The sequence below is a fragment of the Harpegnathos saltator genome, unplaced genomic scaffold, assembly GCF_003227715.2.
Source record: "Harpegnathos saltator strain DR-91 unplaced genomic scaffold, Hsal_v8.6 scaffold203, whole genome shotgun sequence".
NCBI lineage: Eukaryota > Metazoa > Arthropoda > Insecta > Hymenoptera > Formicidae > Harpegnathos > Harpegnathos saltator.
The window spans coordinates 1642818-1670540 of record NW_020229988.1 but is presented as its reverse complement, the minus strand read 5'-3'; the positions used below and the strand labels follow the sequence as shown (position 1 = coordinate 1670540).

Sequence of the window (27723 nt, the reverse complement as noted above, 5' to 3'; positions counted from 1 at the left end):
GTTCGAACCGTCGAACGATTAACATAACCGCGAATACGCGTAACTCGGTGCATCGTTCGTCGTGATAAAAATGTTTTAGTCTCTATCGATCTTTGAGATATTTATCGCAACCCTCGCGTTGCAAACGTCGTGTTAGTGAACACGTGTTGCTCTGCTCGGATCTACTTAAGCATCAGTACGAATGAACGTTTGAAGTGACAATTGTAGGACAAAGTTCTAGTGATCGGAAAATCAGAACGCATTTCCAGGTAAGACAGATCCAGGTGAAATCGTTTGTTATACAAAGTGCGCCAGAAAGATAGGTATCCCGGATTAACTTAAAGGGATGACGTTTTTGGAAAAAAAAAACACAAAAGTTAAATACAAAAGGTTTGGGGTTTGGAAATGGACACCTAGCGCTGAACTTGACTTAAGGATCAAATTTAAAGGTCAAATTAACAACAACTTTAAAATCGTAAACGGAAACTCCCTTTTTTATTATACTATTTTTTTCCATTTTTTTCCGATTAATTTGAGCAACTTTTGTCTGAAACATTTTTTATTTGCTTAATATTTTTTGAGATATTTATGGAAAACTTGGTAACTTTTTCAATATTTAGCTTACTTTGTCTCGGTAATTATTGATTATTAGTAACTTCATGATTTGGAAACTTCCAAAGGTCACCTCTAATTACTCGTGTATCCATTTTGTTTATTTTATACAGCGAGAATTGTTTAGATCATCAGTAAGAAATATGTAGATAATTATTTGTATTTCTGAAACTATTTACGATGACATTAACCTGATGGATGTGTGCTACAAAATTGCGTGTCTGAATAATAGTTCAAAGGATTTTAGTTGTCACTTTATCTTTAACCCTTTGCGGACGAATTTTTCTTTAACTCCAATTCCCAGTAAGTCGAGCATATTCTCTATACAAAACAAAATTACACATAAAGACTTAAATATTGGAATAAAAAGATAAAGAAAAATATATATTGCTTTATGAAAATCTTCGCGAATAATTTCGCAATGCCTTAAAGCATCGCACGGCTTTCTGAGGAGTACACGTAGCGATGACTATAGTCATCTCACGGACTTAGAAGGTTAATTGTTCTAATAATACTCTTTCAATTGCAGAGACACTAATAATACTCTTTCAATTGCAGTAGAAAAAACATCGCGTACATATGTGCTAATCTGACGTTGTTTATGTAATATTCATCAATTTTTTCTTCAAGTTTTTTGAAAACCTATTTCTGAACGAAACGCAATACAAGCGAATACTATTATTGAACATATAATGGTCATCTTTATTCTCGAGATATTTTCCTTTTCAACCATTTTCCTTTGAATACCTTTGAATATTGTAGAGAGAATTTAGTGTCAAACGAGAAAGAAGAAAAATGAAAAAGAGAGAGATTATCACGATAAAAATATATCAGTCTGTTTATCTATTATTTAATATTCTATTTAATATTCATTAGATTATCTAATATTTGCTCATTTCACATATTACGGCTGAATAAATAGCGCTATTGATATATTATTTATTCAAATTTAGAATAAATATTAAATGTAGAATGGAGAGATAATGAAATATATAAATATCGAATAATATTTGAGCAAGTTTAAGCCTTAATGCGGAGAAAACGGCATGAATGGACAATTGCGATATAAGGCTAAGACAACACAGTGCTATATTTTCGAGATATTCTCCATTGGTGGTTTTTTCCACCGTTTTTGAACGGAATTTGCAGATTTAATGTGGAAGCAAAATTTCGTGTCGGGCTATGTACCCTTGGCGGATTAAACGCGAGATCCTTTTAAAAAATGCAGCGAGTCATTGGCGTGCTCGTCGTGACCCAAATACTTCTTTTCCATCGACCAGCCGCGGTCACTTACCGCTCGCAATATTACGCCCGACGAATTTTCTGCTTCCACCGATATAAATCGCGTTAAACACGATCCGGAAGTACCCTTGAGCTTCGCGCGAAGCGACGGCAGGATAAACTGCCGATGGGAAACAGTAATTCCGTTCAAACGCCTTTAAACCGGTTTATATTTTTAAATAAATAGCCGGTGCGCGCTCGCACGGTGTAATTGCAAGCAATCATCTTCCGACGGAGCTTGAAACTGATATTCTCAAAGGATGTTCTCGGAAAATCCCGGGAATCCTCACTCTCGGAATTCAGTGCAAACATTTCGTCAATTCTGATTCCGACTTGCGCGATATATATTTGACATGTATCCGGAATCCTCTCGGGAATAAAATTTTGTTATCAACAGAAACGCGCGTGTGTGTGTCTTCTATGTTCGATTTTCGACATCTACGCCCGTGTAGAACGAGAAACACGTGACATTATGATTCGGGCCTATCGGAGTGTCTACCCAATGCAGCGGATGTAATCTGCAGCAGCAAAATAGTCTGCATGACACAGATACGAATGTCGCAATGACGTTCGTCGATGCGAAATCCAACGACTGATCTCCAACCGGTGACAGCTACAATCGCGTATGAAAAAAACAGCGCAACCGGTTTCAACGCGGTGCGTGCGCATAACGCTTGCCGACTGGAGCGGAAATTTCCCCAACGCGCGAGTCCGCGCCTTGGAACCAAATTTCTCAACAAACTTCGCGTCATCCCCCATCCTCGTGCAACCCTTCGTCGCCTCTGTCTATGGAATGCGAAATCGTCCGACCAAGATGCGAGCGGAATACAACCCCATACTCGGAAAATATCACAAAGAAATGTCCCTGCGCCGACATCCGTCCATCGCAAAACCTCCCTCGCGCGACGCCACGTCACGCACTTCGCCCGAAAATTTTCACCCCCCGCCGTCACTCGTCCCAGGCTTCCCGCCGGCTAATTTTTCACGCGGACATTTTTCACCCACCGAACACACCGCAACGGCGTCGACAAAGGCGCGCAGATCCGGCGATAATCAGGCGTCGCGATAGAGAGGCCGATAATCGATAGACTTTGCGGGCGACGCCAAGACTGCGCGGGCGATTTATGCGACGTTGACGAGGCGCGCATGAAAGACAGCGACGGGACGGGAGGCGGGAGCGGGTGGTTACAAGGGAGGCAAACTACTCCACAGTCCCGCGGTTCGAGGGGCTGGGATATAACCGAGTGACCGAGTGGAGTCGAGGTGAGAGCGCGGCTGCGGCGAATTGGCGGCCGAACGACTCGACTCGACTCGACTCGGCCGAGTTCGGGGGTGGCTCGGCGAGGGATGGCGTCTTTAAAACTCGAAGTGAGTTAATTTGATTATCGCTATAACGGCGGCAGCAAGGGGGAAGAGAGGGCGGAAGAACGAGAGAACGAGAGACAGACAGAGAGAGAGAGAGAGAGAGGGGGGGAGCAGAGGAGGAGAGGAATAATCCGGCTGTATAACGACGACGGGCCTAGCCATTGCCGTCGACGTTTCCATTGTACGGCTACGATATCGCACCCCCCCCCCCTGTAGAAGGAAACAGACGGAAGGGTGGCGGCGAACGGAGAACAGAGAACGGCTATACTGATTGGCCTCCAGCTGGGGCAGCAGTAAACATTCTCTCGCCTTCCCGAGGCTGCTGCCGAAGAGGGTTGCCCTCTCGCTCCCTCTCTCGCCCACCCTCGCTCGGCGTCTCCGTTCCGCTCGCACCCATGTGGCGCTCTCCGACCCTCTTCCACCGCCTCCTTCTCTTCTCGGCCCGCCGACGGTCTCTCCCACCCACCCTTACGAGCTTAAGCCCGATTTAATGGGGTGGAAACGCGCGGCTCGATCAAGTTGTATTCAATTATCCCTCCTCTCCGTCCCCCAGCCTCTCCCGGGCTATCTACAGAGTGTCTCGCAAGAAAATTCCCTCCCTTTCTACGTGCCCTTTGGCCCCCGCAATCCGGTCTGCTCTGGACACGCAGGACGTATAGTCGCCCCGCTGGGAGGGGGAGGAGCGGCCCAAGGTCGATCTCGGGGGGTGACAAGGATCCATTTAATCCGGCCGGTAGTCGCCCGATCGAAATCGCGGCGCGTGTCGTGCGGTAAGAAACGAGTAACGGCTCTCAGCCCACGGTTTAGCCAAGATTTCGTACGGTTTAACGGTCGCGGGATTAACGTACGAAAGGACAATACCGCCCCCCCCCTCTCCCGGATGATCGAGCAACTTTGGTCCTGCGCGACCTCTGAGCCGCTCGTTGTTTTTAGAGCGCGACTCGCGACGCTTCGCTCGGCTGTTTTCGAGAAATATCGGATCGGTTAATGTCTGGAAGATGTATCGGGGGAGAGCGCAAGGATAATTACGTTCAATTAGTTGTTTTGCAATTTCGACACAATGAAAGTAACGTAATCAAGCGGCACAGATAATTCGGCGATGATTAAAGACTATGCGTCTCGTCTGTCGCTCCCGTTTCGATATTCCTCGAGTGGGCGGAACTTTGTTCCCCTTTGTACGCGGCTGTTTCTCTTACGTCGTCTGGATAATACAGAGCAGTGTCTCTGCTTTCGCAGGGTTTCGTCCGAAAATCATCTTTCGCGATTCAAAGGATCGCCAATCGGGGCTCTTGTTACCGCTTCGGCTCGATCGATTGTCACTCAGATGCTCGAGACGTAATTATACGGCCGGCAAATGCTGAAATACGCAAATCGGACGAGCGTGACCGGAACTTTAGATCAAGACGCATCAAGATCGATCAAGGTATTATTAACGAAGACTCGGCCCGCAACGTTCGTTCTCGTTCCGCCGCGGCGCATCGACGGAACTCGCGCGGTAGAAACCGCGATTAAATTCGCGAACCGCGCGTTGCCGTTTTACCATCCTCTCGGAGCGTTCTCCTCGCTTTTTCCCGTAGCATTTGCGGTATTGTCCCGCTCTTGTAATTCGTTTTACTACAACTACGTTGTCTCGCGCGGTCTCCTTCCTTCACCTTTGCTCGTCCCCTCCGATCGATTCTCGTCTACCCCGCGTTTCGTTCGCGAAAACAAACGCGGCAAATTTTGCAAGCGCGGCGTTTGAAAATTCACAATCGCCATTTCCGCGGATTATCATCGCACGGGGGGGGTGGAGGCGAGTACTCTGCTGCTCTCCTGAAGCTCGTCGGTTGAGTCAAACTTATCGAGCTCGCTGTATGAGGGTAGTCCCAGAAGTACCTGACCTGACGTATAGATGGTGGTTGTTGTTTGAAAAGAATGACTATGGAAGAAAGTATCGACCTTATGAAGCTTAAGTTTGATGTTTGACGACGCTACGTTGTTTAGTATTTGATTGGCAGCCATCAATAGTGAACGCTCTCGGTGAATTTGTAAACATGAAAAAAATTGGTCATCGTTATGTGATACAATACTTTCATGTGAAAGTCCAACCAATATCAAAGCGGAGCTAAATTCTACTCTGGGGGAGTCTGCTCCTTCGTTTACAGCAGTAAAATATTGGGTGGCAGAGTTTAAACGAGGCCGTACGAGCTGCCAAGACGAACATCGCAGTGGTCGACCAAATGAGGTGACCACGCCAGAAATGGTGAAGAAAATCCACAAAATGGTATTGGATGACCGTCGACTGAAAGTGCGCGAGTCAGCAGACATGGTAGGCATTTCAAAAAGTGCTGTACATCGTATATTGACTGAAAATTTGGACATGAGAAAGCTGTGCGCAAGATGGGTGTCGCGATTGGAACAAAAACAGCGTCGTGAGGATGTTTCAATCGAGTGTTTGGCGAAGTTTCGCAGCAATAAAGTCGAGTTCTTGCGTCGATTCATAACCATGGATGAAACATGTGTCCATCACTTCACACCTAAGACGAAGGAACAGTCAAAACAATGGACCAAGGTGGTTTGATGGCTATTTTGAGGAACTCGACGATTCCCACTATAAACAGGGTATCGAAGTTATCGAACATCACTGGGAAAAGTGTATTGAGCTAAAAGGAGACTATGTAGAGAAATAAAGCTATTTTTCCCAAATTTTTTGTGTTTTCTTTGTTAGGTCAGATATTTCTGGGACTACCCTCGTATTTACCCCTTTCATTAGTACCGCCTATAATTACCACGCGAATTACAAGGCCACCCTGCGCGTACTTACGACTCCGCAGCGCCGTTAATTATTACCCAATACCGCCGTGGCAGTCGCCTCAATCCTCGCTGCTCGCTCCTCGGACGTCATTCTCGCGGAAAGAAAGAGAAACGAGAGGAGTCAGCCGGCGCGCGGTCTCGCGAAATATCCCGCCGTTAGCGTAATTAGCGCGACATACGCGGCGACAGAAATCGGCTGATCGTTCCGCAACGTCGTGCGGAGCTCGCCGAGTCATCTAGAAACGACGACGACGTCGTCCAGACCCGTCGACGAGCTCTCTCGGCCAAGCCGCGACCGAGGCCGTAAAGAGCGGCTGCGGCTGCGGCTTTGCCGGCGGAGTCGCTCGCAAAATCCGCTGCCGGAGTTTCGCCGCTGTTTGCAGTCGACCCCGGCACACACATACACGCGCGCCTCCCTGCACAACGTCGTCGTCGCTACTCTACCCCCGATGCCATCATCCGCGGCAATTATTCGCAGCCGAAGGGAGAGAGAAACGCGTACAGCCCGATCTCGGCCGAACTCCCCTCGAAGACGCGACTTTCCTCGCCACCGGCTGCTTCGGTCGGCCAGACCCCGCTCGGCGTCCCCGAGCGTCCTCGCGAGCAACGACTGCAGCGACTGTGCAGCACCCCAGCTGTGTGCATATGCACGTTTGTGTGCGTCTGTATAATACGCACACGCGGCTCCAATTGGCGGGCAAACTGCGCCAAACTTGGAATTAGCGCCGCCGACGAACTTGGAGATTTACAGTGCGACACCGCGCGCGGCCGGGTTGAAAGAATTACAACGCGGTCGAGAGATACGCACGTGAGTGCGTAGGTGGTGCGTACGTGCGTGGGTGGTCGTGTGGGTGCGAGCATGTGCGACAAACACGGGCGCGTCGCGCCTCATGTGAGTACACCTATCTGGCGCGATATTTACGCAAGCGGATCGCGCGGTAATGCCGCGTGCCTATCCGCCGAGCCCTTCGCATACATCAACCGCATTCCGTTAGGTAAATCATGGTCGGAAATCTTACATCGCTCGCTGATCGAACGCGAGTTACAGCGTGCATGCAGCGCGCGTGCAGCGCGCGCGGCGTAAATGAGAAGAGCTCGCAGGCGCAGCGATAATCGCGCGCGATCTCGCCAAGGATTGTATGTAATTATATAAAAGCGTGTACAGGAAAGTTCTCTTGTAAATTAGGCGAGGGAGAAAAAGCTGTTGATTATTTGGAGTCGTATACGACTCCAACGTCAAGCTGTATGTCACTTCGAAAAATTAATGGGGAATTACATGCGGAGGGCCGTTTTCAAGGCTATTTTTACGAATTTTTTTAACAAAAACGGTAAGATGAATGCACTTGAAATTTTCACAGGGTATCCATTAATGTTCAAAGTATAAAATAAATTTTATTGAATCACGAGAACCCCGATCCAATTTGTAGTTGTAGATAAAAATGCAGTCATTCGTCTGCAAGCTCTATGTTTGTTGTCGACATAATTTCGGGCCTCTCATTACTTCAAAACCAATGAGAGATTTTTAAAATATTCGGTTTTCATTATAGCCCGTACCAAAATGAAGGCAGTGAAGCCAAGTTTGGAAAAATAATGACTGTATAAAAAAAAGTATCAACAATGAAATTTTTTTCAACTCTCAATCATGTTTAAAAAAAATGAATAAAATATAACTGTGTTCGAGCGTGTAGGGGCGAAAACTACATATTTACTATATATTGTGTAAAAGTTTCAAGTGATTCGGTTCAGTAGTTTTTGCGTAATCGTGTCGATAGTTTAAGAAAATGGTGTTTCCAGATAAATGCATTTAAAATTTTATGTCTGCTTCCCATATAGATAGTAACAAATTAATTTTATACTTTGAACATTAATGAATACACTGTGAAAATCTCAATTGGCTGCCTGAAGTATATTTTTGGTGGAGAAATAAGGAATTTCTCGTGATATTGGAAGTGGAACATTTTCTGTTTTCTGTCCTTCTCGTCGAGCTTCTTTCCTTGAAATTATTCAGTAGCTTAAAAATATTTAAAAAATTTCTCGATCCAAATCTTATCTCGCTCCATGTGAGCAAGTGGAACAAATTGAGCCTTTGCATTTTAAATCGCTCCGAAGGCACTCAGTTTAAACCGATACACGACACGTGTTATATGTTATCGTCAAATACTCCATATGGATGGAGACAAAACTCACGTATAATCATTTATCGTCGAGCGTGCGCGCACGCGCGTGTGTATGTGTGTGTGATTTAAAAATTTCTCAACTTTAATCTCGGACTCTCTCGTTTTCGTGTTTCACGAAATCAATCTCGCCGGAGATGGCGGGCTAGAAGCGAAAGGTGAAAATTCGTCGGAGAACGTTCAATTTCGAAATCGATCGGGCGCGGTCGCGGGCGAAACTCGGGCCGATCCTCGCGAAACACGTCACGTGCAATAACACCGATGTATTATTTTCCCGCACGCGGATCCCAGCCGCGCGCAGCGCGCGAGGATTAAGCGGATCCGTGTCCGTATCCGTGTGGGCGCAGATATCCGGCGATTTCCTCAACTCGGAAGTGTGTTCGGCATTACGTGGAGCGCGGCGCAAGTTTGCGCGATCGAGTCAGCGCAACCGGGCGAGCGAACTTTGGCCGCACTCTGGCTTAATTCGCGGTGGCAGTCCGCCCGACCATGAAGACGTTGTCTCATCGGCAGTTTATCGGATTTTGGCAAGTTCGGCCGAGGATAAACGTTGGATCGGCGCTGTACGATCCACGACTGGGAGATCTCATTTTTCGATCGATCTCACGTCACCCTCGAAAACTTCCGAGTGCCTTCGAACGCCTTCGCGGCGATTTACAATGCAAAGGCGCAATTCACTCCGTTTGTTTACATGCAGCGAGATCAGATTCGTTCGAGGAATTTAAATATTTTTGAACTGCTGGATAGGCTAACTTTAAGGAAAGAAGCTCGTCGCGAAAGACAGAAGACGGAATCTTCCACTTTGACGAGAAATGTTTTATTTCTCCACCGAGAATGCACTTTAGGCAACCAATTGTTCATGAAATTTAAGCCTGAACTCCTCTCAGCGTCCACGGAGATTAATTTGCGTCCGGAGACAATCTATTATAATATGTTATCCCGAGCTTTTGTGAGATATACGTTGGTGCAGTTTACAGGTGGAGGCTGCGAAAAGCGTAATCATCGGCGCAAGGACTCGCCTTTGTCCGATGGCCAATCCTGTTTGCAATCAACCGAGTGTCGCGTCACGCTGACAGACCCGTCCGCGCGAAAAATCCGTCAAAGTACTGCAAATCCGCGCCGACGCGCGTCGATTGACAGTTGTCGAGTGCAAAAAGATGCGAGGAGTAACTGCGCGCTGAAACCAGGAGAAACGCGGCAGTGATATATCGCCTTGCCCTTCGCGATCGTCCGTTTCGATAAATTCCGCGAAGAGCCGGACCGGTCGACAGTCCTTCAACATCGAAACACAAAAAAGCGATTAACGTCCGGCTTAACCGACGAGCGGTGACTTACTCGCGATGAAGTTTGCATAGGCGCTCTTCTTGCACTGGTGATTAAAAAGAAAAAAAAGAAGGCGAGTCTCAACGAGTCTCTTCTTTTATCCACGGATTCCTCGGTCAATTTAGAATCGACATTCCCTCGGCATGAATTTTATTATGCACTGCGCGATGCGCGTTTCGTAACTTTTCAGCGTCTAACTTGAAATGTGCTTCGTAAAAAAATTGCAACGCACTCGCGCTGGAATTTCGTTAAATTGACATCCGCTAAGACACCGAATGGAGAGTAAAGTTTTGTCTTTGGCGCGCGTTTACTCAATCGTTTAGTTTACAGTGGCCGACTTTTGCGGCTTTTTGTACGTGTGTGTCTATATTTTTCGTTTGTAATCTAAAGATTTGAGCAATTATGCAAATTAAAACAATATTATAAATCAAAAGAACCTACGAGTAAACATGCGGACAAATAATATCTATTTTACTTCTTACGTACGAGTAACATTTCCAGATAGCGCGTTACGCACTTTTTTCTAGATTTTATTTAGATCTTTTTTAGATTCTTTTATTTAGATAAACGCTCTCGCGAACGGCGAACAGCGAACGATATTAAATGTCGAAATAAATAGGACCAGGAAAAAACGACGGATTCAGAAGCGCCTGAATAAATAAATAAAAATAGAAAAAACAAGCCTGCGTAAGCCTCGTTTATTGTTGCGTTGTTAGAAGCAGTTTGTGTTTACGGTAATAGACGCTGAGATAGAACGTTCTCACAACACAGATAATTTCATCAATTAGACCCAGGAGAGATAAACTGGCCCGGGCGAGTTTGTAACCTAACCTTTGCTCTATTTCTCTTTACGCTCCGTTGCACGATTTTCATAGGAATCGCAATCACTTAGCGTCCGTATAATTTACGCCTTTGCGCATAACCGCGGATAAACTCGTAAGCGGAGCGACCGCTGCAATTGGACGGCTTTAACGTCAAAGAAACTAAGCGGATTCCCGTCTCTCGGCGAGGAGCGAGACCCCTCCTCCTCCGGCCGAAAAAAAAAAATTGTCACAGCAGTTCTTTCTTCCGTAGGGTAAAAGGCGTAACTGCGTGATGTATAACACGCTAATGCGGCACTTTGTTAGCGCACGAGGAGGAAAATCATTCGGGGCAGAAATGAGAAACCTCTCCTCCGCGGCGCTCGCGACAAGCGTTCGTGGCAAGACCGCGAGGACAACGAGACGGATCTCGTAGATTTTTCCGCTGCTGCCGCGCTTCGATAATTTGACCTCCGGCGGAGGAATGCCGAGGAATCCGTGCGGGAGGTCGCTGTACTTTTTATTCCAGCCGGCCGGCCGGGCCGAGCTTTTTCGTCGCGCGCGCGCGCGCGCGAAGAATTTAACGCGACGTGTCCCTGTGGGGAGGGGGGAGGGGATCGCGCGCACCGGGAGGGATCCGCCGTTTCGTAGGGGATGCCTCAGCGCGGCAAGTCCGCCGGGACATTCAGCTGCGGGGTTTAAGACTGCGGAGCCGCCGCGGAGTTAAGCCCGGGGCCGGAACCGAGAATGTGGTCTTCCCCGGCCCGGGCGTGTAACTACTTCATGCCGAGAGTATTCGAAATACTCCGCGATGAAGTATGCCACGGTATCAGAGGTCTGCGGGCTGTAACAAAGCAAGCCCTCCGGGCACCGAGTTTACACACGAGCCCTGGCATCCGCCGCCGCCACCGGAACGACGGTGGAACGAATGCTAATACAATCCCGAAAACTTTGTCACCGACGCCGACGACCCGTTATGAGACCGATACGCTTGCCGCGGAGCCAACCCGGTCGACCCGAGGCCGACGACGTGGAATCGCGAAACGTTTGCAGCAGGCTGCGCGCTCGCCGCTCCTCGAGAATCGCGAGATCGCCGCTGCGACTTGTATTTGGGATTTCTTCGAGAAAATACGTCGAGCAATCTGGCGGTTGATTCGGGCCGACAAGAATCGCGCGAGCCTGTCGCTGGAGAATTTCTCGACTAGGCGCGGCATGACAACGCGCGCAGCATCGCCTGCACCGACATTTTTCTCCCCCCCCCCCCCGGCCTTTCCGTGTATCTCGTAAATATATTTCTATTTCTCGATTTTCCGACTTTGTACAAAGTGCCGCGGAGAAAAACGAATGATGCATGAAATGCATGTGTTATTTTGTTGTGCGTGCTGATGTAACAATTTGATCGCACAACTCGAATTTTAGACTCAACAGACACTCGTTGCAACGAAACGAAAGAGCGTCGACGGACAAAGTGTGCGGGGGAAGCGCTTACGCGACGAAAATCCAGCCGAAAGTAATAAAAGCGTTCGTCATCCCGCGTAACTCGTGCGTACGTGTACGTGCGTATGCGAAGAATTCACTGAGAAAAAATGCAATTCATTGCCGGGGCGTGCCGAGTTCGGCCCTCTCGACCTTTCTCGCGGGCCGAGTGTGTCTTTGCTAAAAGGGCGGAACAGCTTTTAACTTTACAGCGCCGTTCGAGGGTGCTCTCTTGTACTTTCGTTGTAGCGCGGAATTAGTTGTCGGACCGACTCGCAAACTCGAGATTTCGGACGGTAAAACCGGACGGTCGGCGAGGCTCGTCTTTTATTCGACTGTTAATGCGCCACGATGTGGTCATACAACTGATAAACAGGTCGTGAATTTATGTCTATGGCATAAATCCATGGCTGTTTTCTCAAAATGTTGGAATCCCTACATTGCGTCGAGGTTTTCGACAAGGCGATATCTTTTACATGAAATATATCAGTATGCGGCATTTCCTGTCTTATCTTTTGCTTCTTATATAAATATTACATTGGGATACATATCTGAGAGAGAAGTCCATATATCATCAAAATCATACTAGTCATAAATTATGAGTGAATTATATCTTTCCTAAAATACCGTTAGATAATAAATTCTATTTCAAATGGCTACAAGTGAATCGGTGTCTGTAAACGTGTGTATGTACAATCATAGGTCAGACTGTGATAAACTTTACGCGATAGCATTAATTACTTTTTATTTTCAATTAATAATTTTTTTATCAAATTTCCTAATCCCTGAGCTGACTTTTGACACATGTAACATTTGTGAGTGCGAAGTTGTGGATCTTAAATTTTCACACTTTTCGTGAAATTATTTACTCAAAATATGAAAATTGTTTGTTCAAAGTATGAAAATTGTTACGTGCCGCTTGCCTAAATTGTCCACTTTTTTATCTTGATTATCTTTTTTTTCATTGTCAACGTTAAAATAGAAATTATTTGCGTTATAATAGAAATTATTTGGAATTATGTCTTGTAAAATATATAAGAAATGTCAAGGTCATCGCACGGATGCACTCGTGATATTTGACGCATTGATTTTCAATGCGTCAAATATCACGGAAATGCGTCGTATATCACGAAAAATATAGATTAAAACAACAATGAATTCAGCTACAAGGTAATATTGTAACATGTTTGTATATGTAGATATATATGTATGTATCTACATACATACATATATACATACATACATATGTATGTATGTATATATAAGCAGCTATATAAGCAGCAACCAGTAGACGATAACACGACAGTCACGATCCATTTACGAAAGAGATAACACAATCGTGCGAATGAAAGCAGAGGAATAGGTGACTATCGAGAATAGGCTTTAAACATAACTGGTAAGAAATTATTAATTTATAAGTTAATTTATACTATCTTTATGTGACATAATACGAATTCCGTATCGTAATTCATATCTATCACCTACTATACCATCGCTATTTATTCACTTTTTCAAATTGCGTAAGTAATTAATCATAAAGCTTGTTTGAAAATCAATGAGCAGCTTGTTATGTGAAAAAGCACAATACTGAGAAAAGCTCAGATCTTCGATCTTCGGCTCGCCGTTGCTCACATTTTATCGAAATTACACTTCGATACATTATTTTTAAATTGACTAACTTATTTAATGCACAGAACTCCGTTGCGGAGCGCTTCGTGCTGTGAATTCTGTTCGCTACTGTGGTGATTGTTGGATCACAAATATTTACATATTAATTTTTACCATTGATTCATTCAGTTAACTATTCAGTTAACGGGTCAAGTTTTTTTCACGTATAAAGAGTTTTATGTTTCAGTAATTTATCAAATAAAGTAGGATGGGTTTTGTATAAAGTTAGATTAGGTACAGACTGTTTGTTTATAAACAGTCTGTAATCAAGCGTTTACGACGCTCGATATCTCACACGCACAATCTCACATTCTGTTGTTGATAACGCGACAAGTCGGTTGAATCTTGTTTGTTGATAAGAATACGTTGCGTTCAAATGTGTTGGAAGGATAGAGATATCTGTAATTACACGTCGGCAAGATTGCGTCGAGGTATGAAGCGATAATTATAAGCAGCGATTACAAAGGTAAAAAACTACAACTTACGAAGATACAAAACTATCATTCGAAAGCACAATCCAACGGGCTGTGTATTTGCACGTGAATTTATTATTTCATTGTTTTCAATTGCTGGATTCGTCGTTGAATGTTTTCTGTTATTAAGATGCACGTTGTACTCTGATCAGACTTAACAACACCGATGTTACAATTTTTCCGATTTTTCGCCGGCCAATAATACTTATTAGCGTTAAAGAGAGATGTAATTGCAAACATGCTTTGAAAACATGGCGTTGCGCGCCGATGTATGCCTTGGAGGGAAAATGACGAGCTTTCATATAATGCGATTACAGAATTTCATGCAACAAGAATTTCCCATTTCGCTGGAATGTATTTCGCATAAGTGCAACGATCTCGCTCGAAAAATATTGCTCGCTCCTAGTTATAATTTTCAAACACCTTACATGTTCGCTCTCTCTTTCTCTCTCTCTCTCTCTCTCTCTCTCTCTCTCTCTCTCTCTCCCCCTCTCTCTTTCTCTCTCTCCCCCTCTCTCTTTCTCTCTCTCTCTCTCTCTCTCTCTCTCTCCCCCCCTCTCTCTCTCTCTCTTTCTCTCCGTTGAAAGAATAAGTCGGGGAACGCGCCGCAAGTAAATATTGCAAATAAAACTAGCGGTCTACCGAAGACGTTTGACGTTTTTCGTATTGTGCGTGAGTTCCCGGGATAACACAACTGCGATTCAAACGAATCAAAGTATCTTTCGAGTTCCGCGTCTCGAACGTCGAAGGGCCCTTAATATCTTTTGTCATTAGCGCTTCCTCATCCATCCAAGCGATCTGAAGCGATCTTATCACTCTTCGCCGCGGACGAAAGATAATTATGCGCAAACATCGGACAGGTAAACGCAATCGTGCCAAAGTAAAGCGGATTGTTAACGCCCTCGACAGAAAATCGCGCGGACCTCTTCAAACATTTGCAAATCGCCGCGAGAAATCGATAGTTGGAGCGTGACAATGCAAATCGATGACATTACATCGCCAGCGGGATGATATTTTTCGCCGCGAAATTATATTATTAATGTACAACGGAAAAATGACTTGGTAACAGCGGTTTAACGTTGTTATGTAAATTTTGCGCAGCATTTTTGCTCATGAATGCAAATTATATCCTAAAATCAACGTTCGCGCGTAATATGATCGCGCGGAATGCCAGGAGCCGCCGTCCAACTATCGCGTGTTATTATTGCATCGTATTATTGTTGATTAATTCAAAGTCTTCGTTATCATTCATATCACCAGCATTACATCACGTGTATTCTGCCACAATCGCAACGTGACTCGAAAATCACGAATCACGGCGGAGAGAGAGAGAGAGAGACAGAGAGAGAGAGAGAGAGAGAGAGAGAGAGAGAGAGAGAGAGAGAGAGAGAGAGGAGAGAGAGAGAGGAGAGAGAGAGAGAGAGTGAGAGAGAGATTAATTTATTTTTCGCAATTTCTGCTTGATGTTATTCTGACTGTTGAGAAAACGTCTGAAACGATGCTCCACATTTCGACTACACTTTGCCGAGTCTTTCCTTCATGCAATAACGATCTCTTGAAGCACGCGCTGTAAAAGGGGCAATGTAAAAATCCACTCTGCCATTTCTTTCCTGAATAACCCGCGACTTAAACGGTTTTTCCGCGGGAAATCGCCGCGTGTGATCTCACGTTAGAAATAACGATTCTAGCTGTGGTTTTCCGGGCGACGAATTCCCGCGTTGACAAAACTAGGCGAGCCGGAAACCGAGCTGCTAAAGCGCGCGTAACGCCGCCGCGCGCAGCACCGGCGAAAGAACCAATTCTGCAAAACGCCACGGCGATTATTATAAAAGGAGCCCATTGTAATATGTCGCCGTGTCAGCGTTCGCTGCAAAGTACCGGAGTTATTGCCGATTTTCCGCACACCCGAGCGAGCACTTTGCTATACCTCTCACTCGCGGTTCACGACACGTTTCGTATTTCGACTTTTCACGATTTCGACAAGAAAATTGATCACCCAAATAACGCGATAACACCACTGCTCATACTAATTGATTGCGATTTTTCGCACGAAATAATACGCATAAATGAAAGCGAAAGACCACCCGAATTGCGCGTACGTTTCAAAATAAGTAAGTTCGATAAAAACATCACAATCTTATGTTACCCTGAAATATGTACATATGTATACATATTTTTACTTTTATTCTGACATTAGCGATAGACTCTTTGCACCGATAACATAACTTTGAAATAATAAGTACATGGTCGTATCATATGGATAATATAAATAATCATCATTTGAGCCGTAGGAAAGACGTATCTTGGTTGTCCTTGAAGTTCATGGCGCTCTTATCTAACGATATGCAACGCGATGCAAATGCGCAACGTAATGCTTACAGTTCGCATTAAGATTCATAAAGATGAAAACACCGAGTGAAGAAGTCTGAAACACGAACTGGACTCTCTCGCACGTTTGACGGATGACATTTCTATGACCGCGCGTCTCTATCCGCTGTCACGCTGAACGACGCAATCTATATTTTCATCCAGAGATAAATAATCATAAATAATTCGTCACGAGGAGAGAGAGAGAGAGAGAGAGAGAGAGAGAGAGAGAGAGAGAGAGAGAGAGAGAGAGAGAGAGAGAGAGAGAGAGAGAGAGAGAGAGAGACACGAATAATGACGCGGCATGCAGGCTGATACGCGATTCGAAAACCCGCCATTTTGCGCGTAAATTATGCTCACGGTTGGCTGATGCTGGTTACAAGCGTCGCGGCCGAGATTTTTCGTGATACATCTTCACGCTATTTCGCTGGCGAATTTCGTGGACAGAAGGATCTACGGGCGTGACGGCGGTTCGTTGAAAAAGCGACGAAGAGAGGGACACGGCGAGCGGCCGGGGCGGAAAGGGACGGGAGGTCGCAACGCCGCAGGCGGTCGCGGCGACGTTATTTATTGCTCGGGCCGATGAGTGTCATTTAAAATTTCGATATAAATTAATTTAAGGGGGTAAAGGGGTTTCTCCAGGACGGTCGCAGTGGTACGGGGCGTAATGGCTCGGAAAATGAAGTTCTTGTAGCCTCGCCGAGAGAGAATCTCGCCGTCAGCCCCGACCCACCCCTTTATCCGGCGCTCCAGCACCCTTACCCTTGCGCCTCTTCGCCACCTCGAGCGTGTGCCGCTCTCCGTTTCCCTCTCCCCTCCCCCGCCCTCCCACTCGTTCCATCGTGCCAACCTTCAACTTCATCCCCTTCGTCCCCTCTGCCCATACCACCGGCCTCCCGCCGCACCCCCCCTGCTCTACCCTCGGTCTTACCCCGTGCTCGCTCGCGGAGACTCAACATTGTCTGGTGAAATATCCCTTTGCCTCCGCTCCGCCAGGCTTCCATCCACGCCCAGGCACTTCGCCTCGCCATTATCTTAAGTAAACAGACTACCTGCGCGCCGGAGAATTCCAGATAAAGTCACATGTTATCAAAATCCACCCCCGAGCCCACCGCCGCCCGTTGCCGCCCCGGCGCTGCTCGCGGCGGCCGCCCTCAAAGCGTCCCTCCGTCGGCGCGTAGCCTGTCGTTAATTCCGTTAAGTCGCGGCCTTACGTTCAACGCGGCGGGCCGCGAAATCGCTCCCGATCCCGTCGTCGTCGGAGAGCACCGCTTCCGCCGGAAGTCGAGTGTATCCTCACGGAGAATCCCGAAATGATATCGGCACTCGCTCAGGCGCCCCCCCTCCCCCGCCCGCCCTTCCCTCCTATCCCCTATCCTGCCCCGCCACGCGATTAATCGCGATGCCTCGCGATGTCGATACCGAGTGAGATTTCGCGAGAATATACGCTCGGAGAGGATTTAATCATTCAGCGTTGCTTACGACGGAGATTTGCAGCAACGAGCGTTTCCGACGGAAAATTCATCGAGATTCTCGGCGTAGCTTTTCGACACCTCCGTCGCGAATTTCCGCGCGAGATGTTTTCAGCTGAGTCTCATCAGTGGACGACTGATTTCCTGCAGGACTTTTCGTGTGTGTGTGTGTTATTTTGTCGTCGAAAAAAAAAGAAATAATATAACGGACTTGATTTTTGCGGATGCAAATTGGCGCACGGAAATATTTATTTCAAGACTCTCCATCTCGCTATCAAATTTGCAACTACCTGACGCAACGCGTTAAACATTTTGATAATGAAACATGTGGAATTGCAAATATGGAAACGAGCGGCCCGCTTCGTTTCGTTTCTGCAATTGTAGGATTCGGACTCGAAGAGGGCTGAAGCACACTCATCCCGGACACACGTGCGACAATTAACTCGCAAAAGATCGGCGGTGTCACGGAGATCAAATCGACCGTGAGAGAGCGGAGAACGGATATATCGGTGGAGGCGAATAAAATTCAGCGCGGCACGACCTCGCTCGTAACAGCGAGAGGGACGAAAAGTAACCTCGGCAGAGATTTTCAGAGGACGGGTCCTCTCGCGTGTCCGGCCATCCCTCGACCCCGGGGGATCATAAGTATTCCCGGGGTGTCTAGGCACGTCGCATGAGGTCAAGAATCGTCGGTATGTGCCTCCAGTGTCCCAGTATGGCCGCTACAATCAGAGTGGCACGCGCCCTCGGCTGCCGCTCCTCTCCCTCAGCTTCTCCAACTCCCTCCTCCCTCCCCCCGGAAACCTCGTCCACGTCGACGACGAGACTAACCCCGAAGAGCGATCCCCCAGCACTTCAGTGATTCCGGAGAACGCGCCCCCGTCCGCTGTCGCGCGCCCCCCTGCCCCTCCCTGCGCGAATACCCGACAACAAGCGGTTGGATACCGGATGTACACCGTCGCACGCATTCCCGCGGATGCGGAGCATACGTCGCGGGAAACACCGGAAGTCGATTCGCTCGCGGTCTAATCATACCTGCATGTGGGCGCCTCGCGTTTGCCTCTGCTTCTTTCGTTTAACCCCCGTCCTCCCTCCCCCTGTCCCCTGAAAGGGCAATGCCCTTTCGCGCGGGAGGCGCGAGGAATGCTTCGCGAGAGAGGTTACTTTTCAGCAAAAATTGCGGATTAGCGTTTTACGCGGCTATCTTGAAGAGCAGGTCTCTCCTCGCTGGGACCCATCTTTCTCGGCTCTCCCGAGCAGGAGTTTTCAACGTGTGGAATTAGAAAAGTGTATCTTTCTCACACCGTGTGTGCCGTGAAATTCGTGTTTACCGCGTACGTGTTTACTGCCGTCCGGCGAAAGCTGGAAAATCGTGCGCGCGGATTGAGGAAAAAATGCGTTTGACACATCGGCGACTATATATAAAGGAATTCAGCGAAAAGATGTCGTCGGAGCCAAAGGTGACGACAATTTTCGTAACGTTGATTACTTTTTTCTCTCGGTGCGTACAAAACGCGACTCCCACTTTATAATCGCGTGATATTAATTTTTCTGTTTACTAATATCGCTGGTGAAATTCCTAGGCGGTGTAAAGTGCTTTTCGCAAAATTGATGTAAATTCATAAACATGACACATACATTTTTCCGACGGACCTCATTTTTCTGCATACACCCATTGCTCATACATTGTTGATCGTCTTTTGCAACGAAGCGCTAGTTTGAAACGAGAACTTGATACGAAATAATATTGGAATCTCTTTATATACAATTACATTCTCCCAGCTGTAGGTAATTTTATATAAACTGAATGAAACATTCTGCCAAATTTGAACAACTTTTTAATCGCGATGTATAATCGCGATGTCGAAGGTCGCGAACGACTCATAAATCCAATTCAGATTTCTTCCGTTCGACGCTCAAATATGTAATATTCATTTTCAGAGTCTTCTGAAAGTGATATAAAAATTAAGTTACCCCTTGAATAATATATTAAAATATATCGCAGCAATTTGCACGCGTGTAGTCCATTTAAATTCGTTGCCATTTGAAATTCAAATGCTATGAATTTTCAGCTTTGATCCAATTTGGTTCTTAATCTTAGCCGGTGATCGTTATCATATATTTATGTGTATACCACGCACGTAACATTGCCGTTAGCGAGATATAAGCTTGCGAAAAAGTAAAGTAAGAGAGGAGAGCACACACTCTGCGAGTTGCAGAAGATGGCCAAGCGCAGGGACTCGGACGGTGGTATTTAACAGAATTTCCCGTACTTTTTTCTCACGATTATGGCCACGGCATGGAACTCGTGGCACGCGTCTCTATCCCTTCTCACGTCTAATCCCTAAGAGGACGCATTCCCATCTCTCCCTCCCTGCCTCCCACTCGCCGCCCTACATCACCCTGTATATCCAAGGACATCCAGTTGAATACCAGAGGAACACCGTGCCACACATTCTGATGGAAAGGAAACGATCGCCAAACATTTCGTAACCCCTCCGGTCGCTTCGACTGTTATGCTTGGCTCTGAATCGATGCGCATTTAATTTTCATTTCTTTTGACAATTAGCGTAAAATGGAAGAAAATATGTTGTATACGAAATTATTAATACGAAAATTACCGAGCGCGTGTAAAAGCCGAAAAATCGAACTTGGTAGTTTCAAATTCGGCAATATCTTTGCGAGGTACGCTGAAGAAAGCGTATGTGCGAAAATATGTTGAGTTGCTAAAATCCTAACCTAAGAAAATGGTCTCCTTCGACAATTCGACGGAGGAGAGAAATTTGGAGTTGCATAAATAATATGTCTCTCCCTTCTCTGCGTGTGCGCATACCAAAGCTCAACATTTTAATTTCATTCTTATTGCGACAGTTTCAGAGTCGCGACAGTTTCTGTGTTCGCATATTTCGACGTATGAAAATTCAATGTACGAGTCACGATAAGAATCACTTGGCGCCAAGCGCCAAATATCTTAGCGATGAACACACGCAAGATAAACACAACACAGAATGATATAAAATATCGTCGTGACTCACCGTGCTAGTTTTTACGATGTTTTTCATTCTCTCGACTTCTTACGCGTCTTTCTCATTCCGGCACAAATAATTTTTTCTACTTGCCCGACTCGATCTGAAATGCGCAAAGTGAGATTACTGTTAAAAGAGAGGCTAAGGCAACTACGTTTGAAACGCGATCGAATCTGTGCCGATTCAGTCCGTTCGATCTGCATGATGAGCGACTTTGCGCGAAAAAGATGCAGTGAACAATAATACGAGTCGCGTTTGATGTAACGTGGGATACCTGTCACAATTATTTTCGTCATGTTGTCCAAAGTTTCCCGAACGCCGAGCCGCGACATCAAACACGTAGCCATTTCCGTTGAACGATCGCACGCCACTGAGACGACATCTGGCGGTCGTCTCGCTGTACTAACGTTCGAACTGTTACAATTTGGCGCGCCGTCGATAGGCGATTCGGTAGCGTCAAGTCGCGGAAGGTTTTTGTATGAATATTTAGGCACAAATGTGAATGACTGAGATTTTTACCTAAATTATAAGCGACTCAGCTCTAACCGCTTTGATAGAACCTGCGTTTTACACGCGTATAACGCTCGTAATATTAATTATAATATTTTGGCGAAAGATGATTATCAACGGATAATGTGCTCCCGCGATTAATATTATTATTATACTATTCAAATATTGTCTAAAATTTCAACTCGAGCATTAATTAAGAGGATATATTTAACGTTGTTGTGAATTGTACAGCTCATTAAAATTACGGTACGTTCGTTTGAGTAGGAAACCGAGAAAACATTTATTTTGAATTAATAAAAAGTTCTGTAGAAAATATTCTCGTATCATTTTCCACAGATAAAAATATCACTTCAGACAAGAGAGGTTCCATATTACCGCGAGGATGGAAAAGCAGGGAAAAATATACGGACGCCCGAAGGATTATCCGATACCGGACGTATCCTTGGGACAATTGCTGCTGGACAAAATGCGCCAGAATATTGACCGGATCTTTCTAGTAAGTGTCATAATTACGAACGCGCACCTACGACGCTGGTCGCAAACCGATCGCTTGCGCAATAAAAAGAAAAGCGGCGAAACAGCGTGCGAAAGAACAAGAGCCGTTTGTAGTTCCATCAGCGCTAATCGTCAGATGGAAGAGGCGAAATTCCGCGAATTTTATCTCTAAATTTTCGCTGTCGCATTATGCACCGCTCATAATGACTAGTCCCACACCTGTCCACGTTTCATTTTTATGTTAATCCGCATTTAAGCCGCAAGCACGGAAGGAAGAAACTTAAATAATAGTCCGTGTTTCAAGCAATAATACGTAACTTGCTGAAGGCAATTTTAGCGATTGTACATTTCACACGACGAGTGGAAAATTATTTCAGACAGCTTCTAGCGTGCGTGTGCGCTTTTTCTCATATGAATTCTGCGATGCGATCTAAGACACATCAACGTTAAAATTGTGTTTTTATCGTTCGCCACTGCCTGCCAACAGATAGATGGACACACCGGCAATCATCTGACGAACGGAGACCTGCTCAAGCAGACTGTAAAACTCGCAAGATTTTTGCAAAGGCACGGAATCAAAATGGGAGACAGAATTTGCATCGCGAGTGAGAACCGATTCAATTGGTGTGTGCCGGTTTACGCGTCGCTTTATATCGGCGCTATAACGACGCCGTACAATCCCGCGTACACGGAATGTAAGTATCGATATCGGACATTTGTGTTTTACACAATCGGCGAGCTAAGAATAGAAACAGTCTTCGATTTTACGAGCGTCAGGCGCAATTAGCGAAATCCATTCGAGACGCGTGCAACGTCTCGACCTAATTTTTCGATAAGCGCGAGAATATTGATGAGAATTTGGAGCAGCTCCGCGATGATGATTTTCCAGGGGAAATTCGAAACCTGTTGAACATCTCGATGCCGCGAATAGCCTTTGTGTCTCGGCGCACTGAAGGAGTCTTCGCGAAGGTGCAGTCAAGCTTACCCTACATGGAACTAATCGAGCTGGACGATGAGCCGCTCTCAGCCAACGTGCGTACACTGGCGGATATCTTGAATAACGAAGAAGACGAGGATTTTCTGCGATACAATGCGCTCGATATTGGTGACAACAACAAACATCCAGCGGTGATTCTCAATTCGAGTGGCACCACGGGAGTGTCGAAAGGGGTGACACTGTCCCACAGGAATTTATTAACATTCTTAATCGAATTCTGGTAAATAATTACGTATTTAGTACCCTTTGCTATATGTATTTTCGAATCGTGGTTAAATTGATACACCGCTGCATTTCAACGAAAGGAGCACGGCCTAAACGCCTAGTTTTCTAAGGAAAGCCAAATCTTACCGCGCAGCGTGTCTTGAAGTGATCGATATTTAAGTCGGGAATACGTCAACTACCGCGTTACGTTGGAATGCAAATTCCTTTTACGCCTATTAGACGAAATTGAATTTCGATACCGTTTCAATCAAAAGTGGCACTACGCCTGTATACTGATCAAAGCGTTAAATGTCTTTTCCCTCTCTACCGCGATATATGTTCGGAAAGTAACTTCAGTTTTTTGCATGAAAATGAAAGACGGTATAAGATTTGATCAAAAAGTAACGAAGATTTTTAATTTAACTTAATAAAAATTTAAATTTAATAAAACGAGAATTTTTAATTTTCTCGGAAAGTATCTATTTAATCTTCAATGTTTATCCCAGCTCCTTCAAAGTAGTCCCCCTGTGATATTATACACTTATGCCAACGTAGTTTCCAGTTTGAGAAACACTGGTGGAACGCCTCTTTAGGTATCGTCTTGAGCTGAATCTGCGATTTCGCCATTATCTCATCTATTGTTGAAAAACGTTGTCCTTTGAGCGTCCTTTTGAGTTTGGGGAATAGGAAAGAGTCACAGGGGGCTATGTCTGGAGAATAAGGTGGTTTTGCGATGGTTACGCGATGCTGTTTTTGTTGAAAATTCAGCAGTTTCGGAACAAATTTTGCTGCCACTCGTTTCATGTTCCAAACATTAGTAAAAATCGCTTCGCATGAGCCGTATGAAATTCCTATTTCTTCAGCAACCTCTCTAATGGCGATTCTTCTATTAGCAAGCACAATCTCTTCAACTTTTTCCACGTTTTCATCACTGGTGGACGTGCTAGGACGCCCAGACTTCGCGTCATCTTCGATGTCTTCTCGGCCTTCCTGAAAGCGTTTGTACCATTCATAAACTCGTGGTTGTGACATAGTATCGTCGCTAAAGGCCTTCTTTAACGTTTTGAACGCTTCGCTGCAATGAATTCCGTGTTTAACATAAAATTTCAGACAAACTCTCTGATCCGACATTTCGCCACACAAAAGATCGTCAAACACACTGAAGTACGTCTTGCTCATTCGCTCGCCAAACACAGACCAAGCGTCGCACCTGCCTGAAAATTGACACATACGTCACTGGTAGTGCTACCAACACACGAAAAGGAATCAACTGAATAGACAAGACACAGCACGCGCAATTTCAAAATTCTCGTTATTTTTTGATCAAACCTCGTATTTTACCTGTACAATTCCAAACTCGAACCTGCGGAATGTACTGTTATAATGGTTGTTCGACACTACAGCAAGCCGGTCTTCTTCAATATAACGCCGGACACCCGATTCTCCCTGTTCCTGCCGTTCTATCACGGTTACGCGTTCGGCCTGCTGCTGCTGTGCCTGACACGCGGCGCCAGCCTGGTCCTAATGACTAGCTTCGAGGTGGAACTGTATCTGAGGTTGATAGAGAAATACAAGATTACCTCTTTGTCGGTCGTGCCGCCGATCATGACGCTCCTGGCGAAGCACCCGCTGGTGGGCAGGTGCGACTTTCGCAGCGTGAGAGAAATCATCTGCGGAGCAGCGCCGCTCCCGAAGGAAGTAAGTTTTCTTCAGCCGCGAAGTTCGTCGCGACCCCTCGCTGTCGTTCCCCATCCTTAACCCCTTTGCCGCCTCGCCAAGTTATCACGGCAAGAAAAGCCATTGGGAGCTAAGTGCCGAAGTGAGTCCTCGATGCCGCGGTGGTGAGAGGATCGAGGGACCGCGCGAGGAAATCTGGGAAGCCGTCGCGTTTTCACGAGACACGCCGCCGCGCCGGAGTAACTTTATCGTCCGCCGCGTTCGTTTTTGTTTAACCTGTTTACAGCCGCTTGTGGGAGAGAGACGAGCAGGGCGGCGGGGATGGGGGGGAGGGGAGGGGAGAGGGTGGAAAATAAAAGGCATCGCACTCGCGAGTTCGCAGTCGCGTCTGTCGGAAAATGTGAGACTGATCTCTCGAGCGTTCATCGCTGAGAACGCAGGCAAGCAAGGGAGTCTCTTTGAAAGTTTCGACGGTGAAATCCGACGGGGGCCTCATCGAGCCGCTCTTCGGCCGATGATTGCCACCTTCGTCCTGCGCGCTTGCGAGTTGAACGAATCGCAGCGCTGAGGCAGGACACTCGCGCGCGGCGGATTTGAAGCGGGACTTGGGAAGGGCGAGGGGTAATTTGAGGGAGAAAGAGCAAACTTGAAACTTCCAGTACGAGAAAGTTCGCCGCTCGTATGACAACATTCGTTCTCGCGCGACGAGCTCACGATGCTCGAGCTGAGAGCCTGCCGCCGCAACGTTAGCTGGAATAACCCTTTTGCATTCTCCGATTTCTAGCTTATAAAGACGGTGAAGGCTCGCCTCGGTGTGAAATACATATGCAACGCTTACGGCATGACGGAGTTGACTATAGCGACCCACGTGAGCGATCGCCAAACGGACGACGTCGCTATTTTGCATCACATGATCGCTGGCATGTACTCCAAAGTGGTAGACATCAAGACACTCGAGACTTTGGACGTGGGTCAGACCGGCGAGATCTGCTTCAAGGGCGATCAAGTGATGATGGGCTACTGGAACAATCCCGAGATCACCAAGCAGACCATCGACGAGGACGGATGGCTACACACGGGCGACATTGGCTATTACGACGAGCAAGGTGCGCTGCACGTGGTCGATCGGCTGAAGGAGCTGATCAAGTACAATGCCTACCAGGTCTCGCCGTCGGAGATCGAGATAGTCCTGCTGTCGCACCCCGCGGTGAAGGAGGCTGCAGTCTGCGGCATACCTGATCCGCGCAGCGGGGAACTGCCCGCGGCTGTGATAGTGAAACAGCCTGGCGCCAATCTCACCGCCCACGACATTATGGAATTTGTCAAACGTGAGTGGTCTCTCTCTCTCGCAGATTCATTGACCATCCCTGCGAAGCCTGCGTCAGGCGGACGAAAACGCGCCGCGTTTCGTCGACGCTCTTGTACTTGTCACGCGGGTGCTTTGATGACTTTTATCGAAGATTAAATACGATACGAGAGTCGGGATAATTTCGAACAAATACGAGGTTATCGGGGGACAAATTAACGCCCGAGCCGTCACGTCCATTGGCCTCTCGCGATGGGAGCCATGATGAATGAATCTTTCGCAGCGCGATGCGCGTCAAGGATTAGACGCGTATTATCCCGTTTGGATCTAAATGTGCGAGTGGAACGCGGGCTGGCATGATGGTGTGCCAGCAGCAAACGCGGAGTGACGTAGCGATAACATTAAACGTCGCGTTGCATTAACGGGATTATTACTTATTAGCAACGCCATTGTAAATGCGCAGTTACAGCCGCGTAGCGTCACGTTTCTTAACGAAATTTTGTCAGTTATCGCCGTTCTCCTTCTAATTTGAATGTACGACAGGGGGAGCGAGAGGGGACAGGAGTTTCCCGCGTTTTCCGCCTTAATATCGCACTTTAATAGCGGCCGTCGTAATAACCGAACGATTCAATCTGTCTTGCAGAGAAATTGTCACCGCAAAAATGGCTGCGCGGCGGGGTGCAATTTGTCGACGCTATACCCAAGAATCCCACCGGTAAGATCCTGCGTCGCAAGGTTCAGGCGATGATTCTGGCAATAATGTCCAAGCTATAACGATAGACTCACGTTACTAAAGGAAAAGTAGATTTGTATCAAGAAAGGTTTATTTTCGCTTGTCAAACAGAATCTAAAATCTTTTTGTTAGATTTTATTAGATTATTTTTTATTAGATTATTTTATTAGATTATTTTTATTAGATTATTTTATTTAACAAGTCGTTATCGGCCGCAAATACATGTTTTAATTTGTACGATCTGAGGAGCCACTAAAGTGGCGCAGCGAAGGTTTCGTTAAACTAAAGTTTGCTAAAACCAAAATGTACTCTTCGATAAATAAAACAAAATAATATGTTCTATTTCAAAAACTGTAAGAGTCGCTCAATAAGCGAACTAAGTTAAGAACGAGAACAGATGAACTTTGGAATTTCCTTTCCGTAGAAGGTGCAATCTTTACTTTCATTTGTAAGCTAAATTAAAAACAATCCGCTGTTATTATCGACTGAGGTGCGATCAGCGAAATACACGTGCGTAAGCGTCCAGAGCGATTCGCTTGCTTCCGGAAATACATCGGGACAGCAGGAGCGAGCGATTCGCGTTATTATGTCAGTCTCTCGCGCGTCGACCTATATTAATCTCGTATCCCTCGAGACTACGAAAATAAGCGAAGAAACCTGTTGCGTTACACACGTCAGCGAGCAACACGCGCGCTCTCTCGTACTTCATCGATATCCCCATAACTTTGGTGCCGTTTCGTCCTTCTCCGCGACGCGGAGCTTCCTGCCGAGGCCCCGCGCGTTCGCCGTCGGAACGCGGTGATTTAAAAAAAAAAAAAAATATCCGCAACAGGGTCAAGAGAAGATAGCACAGCGCACTCGTAGTAAGCGCCGCGCAAATTTCCCTCGCGGTCCAACGGCTTTAATTAGCAGCGGCATCGATCCGGCATCCGTTCTTCTTTCTCCTCCTGAGAGAGCTCAGTTTCCGGCTAAAATTTATTCGCAATTTGATA

The 27723-nt window shown here is 46.3% G+C and overlaps 1 protein-coding gene across 3 annotated transcripts; it reads left to right on the top strand.

Annotated features, from left to right (window-relative positions):
- Positions 1 to 27053, top strand: LOC105181597 (4-coumarate--CoA ligase 1). Of its 3 annotated transcripts, none has more exons than XM_011138476.3 (7): positions 1 to 248; positions 21656 to 21815; positions 22302 to 22509; positions 22704 to 23031; positions 24419 to 24713; positions 25477 to 26020; positions 26642 to 27052. In XM_011138476.3, the coding sequence occupies exons 2-7, from the start codon at positions 21702 to 21704 to the stop codon at positions 26770 to 26772; spliced, it is 1620 nt and encodes a 539-aa protein (XP_011136778.1). In that variant the 5' UTR covers positions 1 to 248; positions 21656 to 21701; the 3' UTR covers positions 26773 to 27052. The 3 variants fall into 3 exon arrangements, with proteins under 3 accessions (XP_011136778.1, XP_011136775.1, XP_011136776.1); XM_011138473.3 differs by lacking the exon at positions 1 to 248 and adding an exon at positions 13097 to 13199; XM_011138474.3 differs by lacking the exon at positions 1 to 248 and adding an exon at positions 13869 to 13937 and having other exon boundaries at positions 26642 to 27053.
- Positions 27054 to 27723: the final 670 nt, after the last annotated feature.

Bases quoted from the DNA above. Each gene is read 5' to 3' on its own strand.
- LOC105181597 (XM_011138474.3), top strand. From the start codon at position 21,702: ATGGAAAAGCAGGGAAAAATATACGGACGCCCGAAGGATTATCCGATA. The intron at 22,510-22,703 runs GTAAGTATCGAT...ATGATTTTCCAG, and splicing joins CAATCCCGCGTACACGGAAT to GGGAAATTCGAAACCTGTTG. The intron at 26,021-26,641 runs GTGAGTGGTCTC...TCTGTCTTGCAG, and splicing joins CATTATGGAATTTGTCAAAC to AGAAATTGTCACCGCAAAAA.